This window comes from Zalophus californianus, chromosome 10 (genome assembly GCF_009762305.2).
Source record: "Zalophus californianus isolate mZalCal1 chromosome 10, mZalCal1.pri.v2, whole genome shotgun sequence".
Classification (NCBI taxonomy): Eukaryota; Metazoa; Chordata; class Mammalia; order Carnivora; family Otariidae; genus Zalophus; species Zalophus californianus.
In genome coordinates this window covers 74642486-74660258 of record NC_045604.1, presented here as the reverse complement: position 1 = coordinate 74660258, position 17773 = coordinate 74642486, and the positions used below count along the sequence as shown (strand labels likewise).

General features: G+C 39.1%; 1 protein-coding gene across 15 annotated transcripts in view; it reads right to left on the bottom strand.

Annotated features, from left to right (window-relative positions):
* The window catches only part of RBFOX1 (RNA binding fox-1 homolog 1), a 2051181-nt gene that overhangs the window by 1023082 nt on the left and 1010326 nt on the right, over positions 1–17773 (bottom strand). The window contains exon 1 of one of the 15 annotated variants that reach the window (XM_027611437.2): positions 15130–15431. The exons of the other annotated variants lie outside the window; for them this stretch is intronic. Coding sequence (XP_027467238.1) covers positions 15130–15174 — 45 coding nt within the window. The 5' untranslated portion in view covers positions 15175–15431. Of the gene's footprint in view, positions 1–15129; positions 15432–17773 lie in introns of those variants that run through there. 15 annotated transcript variants of the gene reach the window in all.

Genomic DNA, 17773 nt, shown 5'->3' with positions numbered 1-17773 from the left:
ACATCAAAGAAAGCCCTTCTCAAAACAGACCTTATCCAATGTACTCACCCTTACTGCATCTTTTTACCCATCTCCTTTGTAATCTAAGCAGGTGACAACTTCATTCAGTTGTTAGCAACAAGAGGAGGTATTGATTCCCTGCGAATGTCCTAATGACTGGAGACTGGGGCACAAACCATAAATGGAGACTTTCTGATTCCAAGTGAAATTATAGTTTGCCCTGTGAGATTGCACAATAAATCAGGGGAAAAAACCAGCCAACATAGGACTCTGGGGTCACTGAAGTGATGTTGACACATTACAATAATGAGAACTTGAAATACCTCATGCCCTATTGATTTTTAAGCTGAATCATTCCCACTGCAGAAGATTACAAGACTCTGTCTTGGAATCATGGCTCACACGGGAGATGCTGATGAAAAATACACCCAATCCAATCAAAATGAAAAGCTTTACTTGTACTTATTACAAATCTAATACCATTGTCCCTAGGCTGTGTGATAGGCACTTAACCTACAATGGGGAAAAAAAAACCACATTTTTTTTCCTTTTAATTAAAATTTTCTGTACCTTTTTTTACACATGGCTCTTTGCTGAGTCTATACAGTAAAAAGCACCCCAAAGAAAACAGGCACAAAGGCTCGATTAGTGCATAAAGGGCAATTTCTTTATGCTTTTCTAATTCCAGGGTAGCTTTCAAGTTCCCTGCATCACCATATCATTTTGAAGAATGGAAAATCATGTCCTAACAACCAACTTATTTCCTAGTCAATAGGAAAAGATGCATTCCACCAGCATCTAGCATCTACAGTAAACAAAGAATGCCTTGCTAATCTTCCCTTTTTCCCTAAAAAGTGCTCCATGAAGCTGAATAAACACAGTTGTGTGAGGACAACTAGTGACATAAGTTAATTACTAACCTGTCACACAGAGAATGGTAATAATTTATTTTCACTGTTGCATTAACCACAAGTCGCTTTTTGCCAATATGAATAGGGTGTGCTGGGGGAGAAGGCACTAGAACATTACTGCTTGATGTATACTCTATATAAGGTTGTATCAATATTTTAGTTGGGAGATCAGATATAAATGATGCCACTATTTTTACTATGCATATTGTTCTAGTCATAATTTAGAAAATAATTACCCACATATCTCAAGCTTCAGGAGAGAGAGAACTAGTAGGTGGAAATAAGACAGTCTTTCCACACAGGATTCTGAAAACATTACCTAATTATTATAGATATAATTATTACTTGGGTTTACCAGGACTTACTACATAATAAATATTCTGACACAATCCAATATGATCATACACTCTCTGAAAACACTTATTGAAAAAAAAACACTTATTGAGACTCTAATATGGGCCAGGCATTGTGCTAAGAATTAATTACATATTGTCCACCTGTTTTCCATTTTCATGAAGTTTATAACATATCATTACAATCTGATTGTTGAGATGAACACCTGCAGGCAAAACCTATAGGTCTAAAACAGCCTGATTATAGAACAAATCTTGACATTCTTCTGAGGAGGCTGACTGAAATAAACAATGTTCCTTACAAGCTACCTTGTCTTTCTTTGCTCTCAGATTTTCTGATTAGTTTTTCCTCTATTAACTTCATCTGATGACCTTTTACTCTTCTTGAACATATATGTTTCTGCTTATAAATCTCCCTAAATTCTGCTATTTCATTAATTTTATTAACCTCAGAGTAGCTAGCCGGAAACTGTCACCTTCTGACCCGGGTACAGTCAAGACCTAGTGTTCATATCACACTTCTTGGTAGGACACAGTTCAAAAATTGGTATAAAGGAGGCCTCTGTGGGTTACCCCACATGATCTTGTCCTGCTGTAGCACTTGAAAGAGCTGTTAGTCTGTCTTCATGCCAATTTCTTCCACAAGCCTTCCCTGGCTTTCAAGAATCACTGACACCTTTCTGCAGAGAGTGAAAAAGGAACTGAGAACTTAAGGGCTTTGCAGGTCTGTGGAGGACACCAAGCTCCACATCACGTTTCAGAAGTCTGCTCAATTTTGACCCACCTATTCCAGCTAATGTCACCTCAAGAAGACCTCATCAGTCAGCATTGAACAAGCTTCTATCTAGTGTCAGTTATAAAACACAGTAGTTAAGCAGCTGTTTATGGACTCAGTCTCCCTGTGGTCAGATCCAAGGTCTACGCAGTATGAGCTGTGTGATCTTCGGTAAATTGCCTTACCATCTCTAAAACTGCTACCTCATCTGTACAATGACAAGAAGGACCGCCCCTGCCACATAAGGTGCTTGGGAGGCTGAAATAAGCCAGTTAATGTACAGTGTCTTCCCCAAGTGCTTGTCAGATACTCAGGGCATTTTAGCTGTGATGTTTTTCCCCAAGAGCATCAGGGCCTTAGCTTGGAGGCATTTGCTTTGATTTTCTGAGCTCAGTTCAGCAAGGGGCAATGTGGTGTAGCAACAGTTTTAGATAACCGTGCCTCGACTGATATGTTCCAAGTGGGCAGCCAAATTGATTCCCATCTGACTGTTCCTATATTAGCAAGACCACAACATGGCTATTAAAGTTAGGCACTGAGGAATGGTTCTAGCTGTTTAGAAACACAATCTAGCTATTCCAGCAACACGCATGCCTAGCAACAGCAGGCCCCAAATCCACTTGTTCAAATGAATAGCAAAAAGTCAAATGAAGCACATGAAGAACAACAGATGAAATAAATTTCCAAAAATTAAATAATACCACTATTTTCTTTCAAATAGGTCTCTGTCGCCACTTACATTGCCGATCTAGTCCAAATTTATGAGACAGAAACAAAAGAACATGTGTCATTTATAAATGCCAATTTATAAATACCAATGCTGGAGGCCATGCCTTCCAAATTCCCCTGGCCATTTTCTACAAGACACCCTAGAGTAGCACATATCTTTCTTGTTAACATTTCATGGAATCTTTCCATAAACATACGCTTGTTCTTGTCGTCAACATTTTGTCCTGTCACTGCAACAGATGGCTTTACACTGGAGCATATGAAAATATTAAATACTTTATAAGTCTGGTGGAAATATGAAATGCCTTTGGAGGAATGAATAGCTCCATGATTAACGTAAAGCAGCCATACAAGATTCTGTTAGAAATAGGTACCTTTAAGTTGTGTTTTTGAGTAGGCATGGTCACCATCAACTCTACATCTTCACTGAAAGTTGACAAATGATGAGGGGCTCCGTGTGCCATACGACAGACTTGGGCCATGCCGAAAAGCAGAACATGCTGCTATAGAGAGCCGTGAAATACTGCAGTGTGTAACCAAGGAGGGTTGTGAAATCTACCTCGTGGAGATCTAAAAGCCAGAAGAAGCCTCCATCTGTCTGAGATGGTCAAATAAAGTAAGCTTAAAGACAGAGCAGTGAGTTAAGGGATAGTGAAGTCAGCTAGCTGATTGTTCTATAGACCCAGTTCCAGGTATTATTTCTTTTCAGAGCCATACTGATAGATGTTTACCTAACCAAATGAGAGCTGCCATCCCAGCCGACCCAGGGGCATGACCAACAGATCTGTGAATGAGGTTCAAATCATGAGTAGTGGTTAAGATGAGGGTTTCTCAAGCCAGACTCCCGAAAAGCACCGGTTGTATCCTCTTGGCAAGTTACTCAAGCACTCTGTGCCTGATTCTTCGTTTGTAAGTGGGGATAATAAGAGCATGTACACCATGAAGCTGTTGTGAGGACAAATGAGTTAACATACACAACCCGCTTAGAATACCGACTGGCATATGGTGGATGCCACATAAACGCTGGCTATTCTCTATATTTAGTGCTATGTTTCTGTAGAAATAAACATTAAGATGTGGGTAAGATTTTATATTTTTCCTGGTATTGGTTTGTGTGCAACTGGCATTGACTTCCCACAGGCGCAACATATTAATGTTTTCCGTAATGTGCATGAATCAAAAATCACCAAAGCCCGCTCCTGGGCATTTATCCCAGAGATGTGACACTCATGCTCACAAAAACCTGCACAGAAATGTTCATACCAACTTTGTCTGTAATAGCCAAACACAGCCCAGACGTCCTTCAACAGGTGAATGATTCAAGAGTTGTGGTACATATGTACTGGGGAATAGTCCTGAGCGATTAAAGAAACAAACAAACAAACAAACAATGATTGATACACGCAATAACTCAGACAGAAATCTAAGAAATTATGATGAGCAAATAAGCCAATCCCAAAAGGTTAAATATTGTGTGATTCCACTTTGCCAACATTTCAAAATGATAGAATTTTAGAAAGGGAGGACAGATTAGTGGTTGACAGGGTTTAGGGATGGGGGTTAAGTGTCCTTGTAATGGAAGCAGCTGCAATCTTGTGTGTGGTGGTAGATTCATCAACCTACACATGTGATAAAGTTGTATGTAACTAAATACACATACACAAATGAGTACAAATAAATCTGGGGGAATCTGAATAAAATCAGTGGATGGTAGCAATGTCAATATCCTGGATGTAATGGACTACTATGGTTTTGCAAAATATTACTCTTGGGGGAAACTAGGTAAAGTGTACAAGAGATCTCTGTATTATTTCTTATGCTTGCATGTGAATCTACAATTATCTTGACAAAAGTTTCAATTAAAAACACTGCCACAGCTTAAATGAAGGTGAAGAATGAGCACCGTGAATACATTTAGGCGACGACCAACCTCCTTCCCATATTTTCCCACATTAAGGAAACACTGCTCCTTAAGAATCACCCTGAATCTCTGTAGACACATTACAAAACTATCTAATAAATTTAAAAAATATTATTTTGTCTAATGATGCATAAATTATACCGATTAGTTCTAGGTTTTATATATTCATTTGGTATGTTTAAAGGAACTGAGGTCTGCTGAGTGAAGTACACAGGTTTCTGAAGCAATCTGAACAGCGCCTGCCTTTCTCTGAAGTGTTTTATTATTCCGAGTCGGGCCTGCTGAATCTCCCAAGGTATGAAGTTCAGTTCGAGATAAAAATATTTTATCTGCCCTTACAGCAAATTGAAAGGCTATATAAAGGGTTTTGTTATTGCAGTGTTTTCATAAATATATAGTAAACATCTTTCACAGTGGGAAATTCGGCACAAAATACAATTTTCATACACAGCCATTCATGTGGCTTGCACAGGAAGATGAAATGACCCAGAGATGAATAAAAAAAATAATAGTATACAACTTTTAGCAGCCCACATTCCCTGACAGACACACGCAGCTGGAAGGATAAGGATCATGATTTTGCAGTACCTCCGATGAATGACAAGTGTCTGCAGCATCGGGGGAATTTCGTTTCCTTTGTGGCCAAACCATTACAGTTAACACTTAGCTTTATCATTTTCAGAAATTGCCAACAGCCAACCACACCATTTCAGAACACATACCAAACCCAAACCTTAGCCAGGACATAATTTTAAATCAGGCCATTTTGGGGTTTCTTCACCTCCTTTTATAAGTCTCTCTTAAGCACATTTTCAAAACAATTTGGGTTGCCTATGTCTAACATACAATATCAACGTTGCTATCTAAGGTGATCTGTATCCACTTGGGGGTGAGGGGCTGACCGTATGTATTCCAAAAATGGAAGCTCTTTTTTTAATAAACTAAATATTTTTTGTTATCAAAATAGTGCATGTTTGTTAAAAAGAAAAAAGGAATAAAGGTTAAATTTTTTAACGGTTTCATTGAGGTATAATTAATATACAAAAACCTGCAAAGGTTTACTGCATACAATTGGATGAGTTTGAATATATGCATCCACCCATGATACCATCACCACGATCAAGGTAATAAACACATCCATCATCTCCAAAAGTTTCCTTGTGTCCAGTGTGTGCGTGTGTGTGTGTGTGTGTGTGTGTGTGTAGAACACTTAACATGAGATCTACCCTCTTACACATTTTCAAGTGCACAATGCCATGTGGCTAACTCCAGGCACCATGCTGAACAGCAGACCCCTATAATTTATCTGTCTTATATAATCCTAAAAGCAATTTCTCCGTGTTTCCCTGTTCCCTTCCCAGTCACATGCCACAGTAACCACAGAGGTGACCACCCTGAGCAGTCCCTTAGTTATCTTTTGCAATTTCACCATGTATATAAAGTGTTTGCACATGTGTGCTAATTTCCTAACAAACTTTTCCTAACACATTTCTGAAGTTCAGATACTTGTTCACTTCCAACACCTCAGCCACTACTTCAGGACGATATAAGGTCCATTCTGTTCAGGGTATCCAATCCCCTATTGTTAGGCATCTAATTTGTTCCACTTTTTCTTCCCACTATACACTATGCTGTAGTCAACCAACATGCATCTTTGTAAATTTGAGCAATCATATAAATTCTGGAGGTGGAAACACTGGGTCAAAGCAAGTATTTTTTTATTTTTTTATTTTTTTTAAGATTTTATTTATTTATTTGACAGAGAGACACAGCAAGAGCAGGAACACAACCAGGGGGAGTGGGAGAGGGAGAAGCAGGCTTCCTGCTGAGCAGGGAGCCCAATGCGGGACTCGATCCCAGGACCCTGGGATCATGACCTGAGCCAAAGGCAGACACTTAACGACTGAGCCACCCAGGCACCCAAAGCATGTATTTTTTTATATACAAAAATTTCCAAATTGTTTCCCACAAAAGAACAAACCATCCCACACTCTCTCCGACATAGTATAGAATGCCTATCTCATTAAACATATTATTTTCCAATATAATCCATGAAACATTTATATATACAGATGAAACTTTCACATATGTACATATATGGATATATATTCCCATCCTTGCTGGTATTTACATTTATTTTTCTGAAAACTATATTCATGTTCTTTGCCAATTTCCCTTCTGTGTCATCAGTCAATCTATATATCCATCCAGCCACAATCCATCCACATATTCTGACAAGACTAAAGAAACGTTAGTCTTAATAAGAGGATCACAAGGACCATCCAGGGCTATCCAAACATGATCTATATCAGATCCATTTTTCACCCATGTTAAAATAAAGACTTCTATGGATTTGAGTCAAAAAGGGGAGAAAATGGGCTCTGAAGTCACAAAGTTTCAAATTTGATTGCCAATCTTTCTACTTACTAGCCATTGATAACGCTAGAAAAAAACACCTCAAGACTCAGTCTCCCCTCATGAAAAATGGGTCTAAGAACTCTGCACCTCATAAAGCTGCTGGAGTACTCAATTCAGCAATGTATATCCAGAAGTTAACACAGTGGATGGCTCATTGCAAACACTCAATAGACAGTATCTGTAATAATGACAGTAATAATGTATAATTCTATATATCGAGCAGTTAGCTAGTGCATTACAACAAAGCCTGGCTTCTTTTTCTATTAGAAGCAAAAGTTGAAGCCTGAACCACTTATAACATATGCAACCTTTATATTTTTAGTTCTCTGGGGAAATTTGATAATAGAGACTTGGCCAAAATTCATTTTCCCTTTTTTGGACACATTCTTCTCAATGGCACACAAAATTTATCGCTGGTTGTCTTTATTTTAAAAAGTAGATTCTCTCATTAAATGTGGAAATATGTTAGAATCAAAACCACTGAATATAGAATTAAAATGGCCACTTTAAATCCAATTTCCTTTTTTTAAAAATTCAACTAAGTGAAATATATGTATTTTAGCACTATAGACTAATGGGCGACACTTACAGAACTTTATTGGGTACCCTTAGCTATGTGAGTTTATTCCCACTTAATTATCATTGAACAATAAATTCTCGTTCAATCTTAAACCATTTCCTGAACCAACACTTAGATGGAAAAGGTATTCCACAAAAGCCAATTCAATGAACTTAAAAAAGGAAATGTGATGATAATGGATCCAATGTTGGTCTTTTGACAGTTCTGAAATGGGATTCACTCTGCTTTCTCTGTGTAAATGTGAGTTCACTGGGCCTGAAATATGTAAGAACAACTGCAATGGTTTCCACTTCCAGTTTAGTTCCCAGAATTTCCCTGGGTTGGGGGAGGAGGGCTCAAGAGCTACTTTTCATGGCTTTGGCAATGCTGAATGGCCACACCACAGCTGTTCAAGCACAGTGACGCTTCTCTCATACGAAGGAATCTGTGGCTCCCCTCGAGTAGAATGCAATCTATTCTTGCGGTTCAGCATCTTCGAGTTTTTTGTGGAGCAAAGCATAGTGAGCTATGTATTAACACTTAAGTCATGTAAAGTTTGGGTCAAAAGTTTCAGGAGGCAGCTGACAGGGAACCAACATCTGTTAGATCGATGGTTCCTGCTGCTACTACCTCCTCTTCCCCCAGTATTTTGTATTCAAAATGTAAGATATTTTCTTTTAAAGTACAAACCCATGCATACCCTTGATAAGAATTTTTTTAATCCCTCCATCCATTTATTCATTCATTCATCTGAAATAAATTGAGATTCTCAGTGCTCATCCTGGTTTTCTGAACAACCTATGGTATCCACGTTTAATCGCAGACTTGAAAGATCTTTTCTTCTCCTAACACAGAATAAAGTATGTCAAATAAGCACTTCTATTTAAAAACCTACTCAAATTGGTTTTCTCTTCATTGGTTTTACTACATGCTGGAGATTCAACAGAGAATGAGATTGGCATGGTCATTCCCACGGTCTAAATGTGGGAGGAGAAGTGGATTGGCTTTAGCAAGATCAAGCTGGGAATCAACGTGCCCACATCCACCATATCCCACTTGGTATGACCACACTGGGCTCCCTAGAAAATTTTTAAAGTGCCAGGCAACCAAAGAGTTAAGTTTCTTGAAGCCCCTTAGGAGATGCAGTTCAATAATTTCTATTTTTCTAATACCACTATTAAATGGGGAATAAAACAAAGATAATCTATCCTGAAAATTATGCTCTTCTGAATATGACTCTTTTCCTTTTTTGTTGTTGGAGGTGGTCATATAAAGAGAGCTCACGAGTCTTTCTGATTCTGGTGCAGTGTACATTTACAAGTAGTTAAATAGCAAAATAAAGCTGTGAGCATTAGCATTCACTCTCACTTAAAAATGGTTAAGTTAATTTACAATTAACCACCCCCAAGTAAAACTAAAAATGTCTTCTTTCAAAACTCAAGTGAAGATGTTGCCTAAACAAGTATGCTTCTGCACATATACAAATCTGAATTGTTAAAGAGCCTGGCAAGATGGAAAGGAACACAGACTGTAGAGTTTAAATCCCAGCTCTGCCACTTATAAGCTGTGTGACCTTGGGCAAATTATTCAGCTTCTCTGGGCCTGGGTTCTCTCCTCCATAAAAAGTAGATAAGAACAGTATCAACCCCTTAGGCTTATCGTAAGGATTAAATTAATTAGTATTTTAAAATATCAACAACAGTGCTTGGCACATATGAAACACTATTTCAGCATTTATTAAATAAATAAGCTAGTAAGCCTCTGTGCCAAACCTTTAAAGATAAGGAGAAAATAATGGTGTTTGAATGCTGAGAAGGAAGAAGGAAGGTTCTTGGAACTACTGTTGCGTGACTCATTTTGTGATGCTGCATTTCTATTGACATCAGTACCATTGAAAGAAATCTCATTTTTCAGCACTTATGAGAGGTAACACTGAGTAAATCAGGGAAAAGTAGGTACTTTAATCACAATGACCCATGTCATATTTATAAAGAAAGATGCTCAAAGTAGGCAGCTGTAAAATTTTAAAGTCAAATTGTAAGAAAATATGGACCTTCTGATTTTGCATTATGATCCATTCACGGTACCCAGTTGGAAATTTCAAAAGTTTAATAACTGAAATCCATGTACCTTATCCAGTCTCTTGAAAAATCAGACCATGTACATATTCATCAGAGCATCACTGATATTGCCTCGGACAGGGTTTCTCAATTTTGGCACTCCTGGCATTATGGGCTGGAAAATTCTCTGTTGTTTTGTCCTGTGCATCCTAGGATGTTTAGCAAGATCCTGGTCTCTACCCAGTGGATGCCAGTAGCACCCCCTGTGCAAATTCGACAACCCAAAATGGCTCCAGTATGTTACCAAATGTCTCTGTTGTGGGGAGGGGAGTGAGAAAATCGTTCCTGGTTAAGAACCACTTGCCTAGGGCCTCTTTTGAGTACCCATTTTGTGTATCTTTCTAAATTCAGAGTAATAAATTTCAATGGTATCTTGGTATATTGAAGTCAGAAAAATATGGAGCCTAATCGCTTACTCTAATTATAGAAAGTCTTAAAAATTTCTCCCTCCATCTCTAAATTAGGCATACCAATACCTACCTCACAGAGTTAAGAACCAGAGAAAATCTGCTGAAGATCCCAGTCCAATGCACAACACACAGAGGCAGTGAGTGCCCAGGGAGAAATCAGCGCTGTGTGGTTATTTCTATTACTGCGGATGCATTATCACATCATCATCCTCATCATCCTCGTCATTATAATAAAAATGGAAGGCCTCTATTCAAACATTTAAATAACTATAATAGACAGAACTGGTACTTTCATCTCATTAGCAAACAAGCAACTGATTTCCTTACAAGTAGAGATTTCAATTAAACAACAAAGAAATCTATCCCCAGGTAGCAAATGCAGATGCAGAATTATCAGGAAAAGGAAAGGAAAGGCAGAGGAGGCCTTCCTAACAGATAGCCCTTAAGTGGTCCTCTTTCCAAAGCAAAGGCCAGGATACAGACCATCTTGACACACTTGGTTGTTGCTGGTTTTCTGTGCTGGATTGACATTGCAAAGTAAGGAATACTGGGGCTTCTCGATTGTCTGTTTGTGTGTATGCGTTCTCTGTGTGATCGAAGTTTATCAAGCCAGTTTAGAAAATTTAACCAACTAACCAAAAACTGCTGTGAATCCAACGTGGCTCATTGTGACTACTAATTACTCTGTAAGTAAAAAAGGGCCATTTTAAAGAACTGAGTTTTGGCTAATCAGATAAACATGAATAGAGAATTGAGACGACTTCTGTAGAAGTAGAGAAAAAGCAATAAATATATGCCCACCATTGCATAATTTAAAAAAAAAAAAGAAATTACTGCCACCCTGGAAACATGGATACACTATTTCTGCTGTAATTATACCATTTCTCAAAAAGCCTTTCCTGGCCTTCATGACACTGGCAGTAGCTGAAAGATTACTCACCACCGATTAATGTTAGGGAACTAACAACCGCATTTCTTGCTTTTCCTTTAAACCCAACTGAAATAATTTCACAAGAACTTGCAAAGACAAAATTGTATTAAGAACGTCCAATTGATCCTATTTACATTTGCTACATCAAAGTATTCAGACATCATAAGGAAATGTGAAACGGGGGCCTTCCAATACCTTATAGGTTATGCAAACACCTAAGCCGAAAGAACACTTTGAAATTTTTATGGAGCAGGAAAAATTGGAAGTATATTAATCTAGGCAGTGAAATTGGGCTTTTTGTCATTTTTAATTGCTTAAATTCATAACCTAGTTTTGCTGAATCAGAAACGAGTTGCTAAAGCTGACACAAGCTGTTTCAGCGTTTCGGGTGAACGCGCGCGCACACACTGCATAACTTTTCATATAAACTTTATATCTGTCAATAAAAAAACACTCCTGAAGACTAGGACACCATAGCTATTGGAAAATTAAATATAAAGATTTCCAAGCTGAACATTATATGTTACAAGCTGACTTTTAAAAGAATTACTTAATTCTTTTAGTACCCTGCAAGCAGAGGGAGGGGGCAGCATGAGCACCAGATAGACAGGATTGTCATTTTGTTATATGTAATTTAATTCAAATAAATTAAAATGCATAATTAAGAAATTCTGCATGCCCCTATTTGCTCTTGTTTACTATTGCTTATAATACATGCAAGCGCTCAACTCTGCATGAAAATGAAGGAAAACAAACAGAAGACCAAAGACGTCCACCCCTAAATATGTACAAAGACCTAATGTATTATCACATTCTGGAGTTTTCAGATGTATAACAAAATAAAGTTGAAAGTGCAAAAAACTTTAAAGGTCCATGCTTTTCTCCCTCGCTATTTATTTTTATGTTTGTTGAAAAATCAATACAAGATGGGGATTCAAGTCTCATAAAAGGACTTTCGTTTTAATTCCATTAGAATTACTTCAAAGAACTTGTTCCAATCCACTGTGATGACTTTGAGACTAACACACATGAATTTAAAAAAAATAGCTATAACTAAACATAAATAGAAGTTTAATTAATAATAGTAAAGATTAATTTTTATTTCATAAAAATCCTTCCTTTTTTGGACTACATTCCACTTCTCTGGTCCTGCAAATTCTGCTCAAAACCTAATAGAAAAATTATAAATTTAGCAGAAAACAAGATCAAAATGATCTTTCACTGGACATTGTAATAGTTATTTAGCTCAAGACTGACCTATCCAACCAGGTTCTCTGTAATCAAAGAGAAAATGAAAAAGGGTACATACTCTGATTCTCATTAAATATTCTCAAAACATGACCCTTTATTCTCAAAAGCTTACAACTATAGTTTGGAAGAAGGCAATTGCTGCAAAAAAAAAAAAAAAAAGCCCTTTACATGAAATCTACTTTAACTTTTGTGTCATACTCACAGAGAGACAAAAAAATTGGAAAAAAAAAACAATATGTGATACTTAAATAAGCTGGCCCATAAGTCAAGGCTGATGATTGTTTCTCCAAAGTCCAAGTAAATACAGATTAAAATGAATCCAGATTCTACAATTAAGGCGGGCAATAGAGAAAACAGAAGTTTGAGGGGCAAGGTTACAAAAGACGAACATAAAAATATGCTCAGCCCAATAAAGTTAGAGCAGGCAAAGTGCAATGTTGTAAAAATCCATCACTTGGTGATAACAGAGAGAAGATTTAGCTCTTTTCATATACTAAAGGCATTCTCCAGAATTTATTTGCTTGGTTAAAATGGAATGACAAGGAAGTTTGAATATTTGCCTTTATTTATAAGATTAGGGTACAGCAGATTGCCTGATATTAATTGGTTCTTGTATATGAGCAGAGAATACAAAAAAAGAAAGAAGGGAGGAAGGAAGGAAGGAAAGAAGGAAGGAAGGAAGGAAGAAAGAAAAAAGAAAAAAGAAACGAAAAGGAAAGGAAAAAAGAAAAAGAAAATTAGGTTCCAATTATCCTTCAAGGTGCAAAACATTTGTTATAATAAAAATGCAGTAGTAGAAGATATCTGGAAAGCTTTCTGTGCTCGGGTACAAAAATAAAGACAGATGGAAAGAAATACAGGTGGATGGAGAGAGAAAAGGGGTAGAAAAGGGGAAAAATAAGGAAAAAAGAGAGGGGGAAGGAGGGAGCAAGGGAGAGAGAGAAAGGGAGAGGAGGAAGAAGTAAGGGAGAAAAGAAATATTCCCCTATGGGTAATACTCCCTCCAACTCTTCAGAGAAGCAATTTTCTCCTCATAATCCGTGAGTATTCTAACAGAGACGAAGCGCTGGCATGTGTGAAGAGTGTGAGTGGGCAGATAAGAGTTGAAAAATCCTGCTTTCTGTATGAAAATCATGAATGCTGCCCGCATTCCCTATGAATGCCAGTGGTAAACAGCTGTTGCTGATGGACTGTAGTTTACTTACTTGAACAACAACCCTCTTAAAACTTAATCACAGCAAACCACAAAGGCAAGTTAGTCTGTTTCCCAAACACATTTACAATCATGGCCTTTGGATTTCCGAAGATACATTTTGATCAAAAATAGGGAATCACAGTTGAGGAAGATTTTAGAGTCTTCAACCAATTTACTACCCAGCTACCCAAAAGAAAGAGGATTACACAATCATCTTTTACTGCCTCCATTATTGCTTGCATTCGTTTCTATGTGAACAAAATTAAAACCACATGAAAAATGAGTAAATTATGAGATATCTAAAGATACTCAAAAAGTGACTCTTTCAGCAAGGAATTTAATGAACAATTTCTAAGATGATTTTGCCAACAAAACTTTTGGATTCAGAATTCCCCTGGGGCCCCTCTTAAGTAGGGGGAGGCACAGCTCTTATGTCAACAGAAATAAGTAAAACCACCAATTTCATTGTAATCTTAAAATAATGGCTCGAGGGATAGGCTAAGATTTGAGTCTTCCAGGTGATCCTTGTAGGCCGATAAATGTCGTATTCAACACTCTGCATATTTTTTAAATGCCTGGCAGGTAATTCCATCACTTTGGAAGTCAGAGCACATTTCTCCCACTTGATCTCTCAAGAAGGGCAACTCTTGTTTAATTTAATGAAATGATACAAAGCCTATTTCTTAAGTCAAAGCATTTCCAATATTGTCAATATAATCTATCTTGGGAGTCAGGAAAAGCAGAGAAGGTAAGGGCCCACCAGCGCAACCAGCACGGTAGACATGTTTACACAAACATGCAACACATATTCCCACACACGCACACACATGCCCCATTGGAACGTGAGCGTGCCAACTTTCCAAAGGCACGGCCCATCTGGCCAGTCATTTCATAAACCTCCCATTTAAAGAACCGCGCAGCTCTTGCAAAACCCCCTGCTAGCCTATTGGGACTTTTACGGGGTTCCTTATAAACGCTTATTCATCTCTGGAAATAAAGTTAAACGGAGCCAATGAGAATGGGCAATGAAGTTCCCCGCTAACTTCTAGTCAGTAAGGAAAATCGATTCATCTCTCCGGACTCCTCCGCAGCCGCAAACGCCCCTCGCCCTCTCCAGATGTCCTGCGCCCCTGGGTGCTCCCGGGGCGAGCCCTGACCCAGCCTCGGAGGTCCCGGGCTCGCCTCACGTACCGAGTCTCACTCACGCGCTGCAAACACATCCGCAGCCTCCCATCGCCGCTTTGGTTTACCCGGATTCCTGCCGCCGCCAAGTCCCTATTCTAATCAGCAGCCCTGGAGGCGCACACGCCACCCTCTCTGCGTGAACGTTGGACAGCGGCTGACGGCGGCTCCTCTGCCACAGGCAGCCAAAAATGTCAGTTTGCACACTCCTCCCCCCTGTCGCCCGCCCCCGGTCCCCGTCCCTCTCCCACCCCCTCCCGCGAGTCAGTGGGCTTCAGGAAACCTCTGCAGAAGCTGCCTTTTCTCCATCCCTCGCTCTCCCTCTCTGCCTCTCCTTCCCTGACAGTGTTTAGAGCCCTCTTTTCTCGCCTTACCTGAAGGGCATCTCCCACGACTGCAATTAGCTGCCAAGATTTCATTGTCGGCTGCAAAGTGCCTCCTGTTTCCTCCCCGGGAGAACACGGGAGAAGTCCGAGGCAACAGCAAACGGCAGCCACGTGCTAGCAATGTAAATGACTCCAGTCATCTGTCGTGCGCGCCGTGCCTGAGCTCGCCCTGGCTGCCTGGCAGCCTGACACTACCGCCAGCAGGTGCAGAACGCGCCGGGAGAGAGAGCGAGCAGCCCGAGCAAGGAGGCATTCAACGTGGAGACGCACACAAAGGGAGGCCACCAAGCTTCCCGGGTGGCCTCGGCCTCCGCGCCAAAACACTCGGCCAAATTGGACGCCCAATGTTTTTGCAAAGTCTTGCAGCCGGGGGAAGGCGGTGGAGGCTGAGGCTGCGTAGGTCCCGCCTCCTTGCTTCCCGGAGCACTTGCAAAGCACCGAGCAGGCGGCAGTATGTCGCCGCTTGCCCTCCCTCTCCGTCTCCCGCACGTGTCCCTTCCCTTGTTCTTTCAAGCATTAAATATGTACCACATGACAGAATAGGGCACCTTGCACGGTCCTCCGAGTCCACACTTGACAACCAATTTTAACTCACGAGCAGTGAAATGTCTAAAGGCAGGATATAAGCACTTCCAATTACTTAACATTACTCCTGCATTATTCAAAATGTCCACGGGACAGTATTTATGACTTCCAACATGCTACTCCACATATAAATACTAGTAAAAGATGGAAAACCCCATCACTCCCCCCCCCCAGCTGATAGGCTTTCCTCAGTGTTTCCCCGTGGAAACGTTTATACTTTTCCTACTAGTTAAAACTTTGTGATCTCAAATCTTCTTATATATTATCTGCTAAATGAAATGCTCTAAAATATGACCCTGCTTTGAGGAGGAAATATCTACTGCGTCCTGTTGAACTTTAGAGATCACCTGTGAAAATGTATTTACCTTGAATAACAATGGCATCAAAGTAAATTTCCCAAAAAATCCCCATAGATCTGTGACTTTTTTTTTTTTTAATTAAACGGGAATGAGTTATACCAGGCTCTGGCTATTCCCAGTCTAAATGATGCTTTTGTTAGAGACCAATCTTTTGCAGGTAGAAAAATTAGGGTTTTTTTTTTCTTTTACTTTACAGTCGGAACTGCAAGCTATATACACTAAGATGGCCTTGCTTCTTCAAGCACTTATTAGTTGAATAGGAGGGAACTAAACATGGAAGAAAATTTTATGTTTATATACAGACTACATTCGATTAACAGTGAAATATTCATTGGATTCCTGTGTCATCTTCTTGGATACCTGATTTTAGTTAAAGACCTTGTGCACAAGTGATTAGGATTTTATATATTGGTAAGCAAATTTTAAAATACTAATAAATCAAATATTTATTTGCACATTTATTATAGCTCCATATCTTGAGGCAGTATTTCCAGGTTTTTTTGGAACATGCCAAGTCCCTTACATAACCGTCATCCATCTTTGTCATACCAGTAACAAAATGAGAAGAGTTTTTTTTTTCCTTCTATGCATTAAGACTGTTTAAATATTGCATTAATATAGTGTTTAACTTGTTCCTTATGGAGTTAAGGAAAATTGGTGTGTGTTTTCTCTGCCTGTCTTTTGCAGGGGCAGTGGTATTTAAAGAATGGTAAGATAGTATTAGATAGACCTTCCTTTTCCAGTGATGGTGCAGTACAGAATATACTATACTCTCTGATTATTTAAGTTAAAGTCTAATATATGCACATATCATCTCAGGTCAAGGTTTTCAGTGGCATTGGGTAAAATGGCAAAAGGTTTCTAGACTTTTGCTTAACCAGAACCCTGTATAATTACAGAGATACACAAAATAAAGTCATATTACTGCAGCAGAAACAGGCATTCTCAGGGGAATCATCTGATTCACAAATCACCTCACAAAATCAAGGTTAGGGGAAGTTAAGGATGGTGGCGATGGTGGGTGGTGGGTGGAAAGATAGCAAACCCTAATTACAACCCCATTGTCCCCATGTTCCCTGGCACATATGGCCATTTAATCACAGAGTATGACAACCTTGGCAGATGTTGGCAAACCTGGTTATTGATATAAATTGCTATTCTCATGTGTAAGTGCCCCAGCAAAGACTTAAAACAATGTCTGTACTAACCCAGAGGGAAATAAAGGTCCACACTAGCATCTGTGGTAACAAGATGATACACAGCTAAAATGGGTTATTTGCTTCCATTCCAAAGGAAAACAGCAATGAATGAGATCTCCAAACCAAGGACAGAAAGTCTCCCTGTGGGAATATAAATTGGTATCATCACTCCAGAAAACAATTTACTGGTAGCTATTAAAATGGAAAATGTGCACGCCTGTAACCAAGCAGTTCTACTCCTAGGTCTGCCCTAACAAAACACATGTATAAGCTGTGCTCACAGATATACCTGCACCACCGTTTGTCATGGGGGGAAAAATGACAAATACTTGTGGGCATAAGAAAATGCAATATATCCTATGATGGAATACTATATAGCAGTGAAAAATGACTAAAGTATGAATCATCTATAGCTATATAGGCATGAATGTATATGGAGACGAAAATATCTACACATACTACACAGAGCTATATAAACATATATTTCGG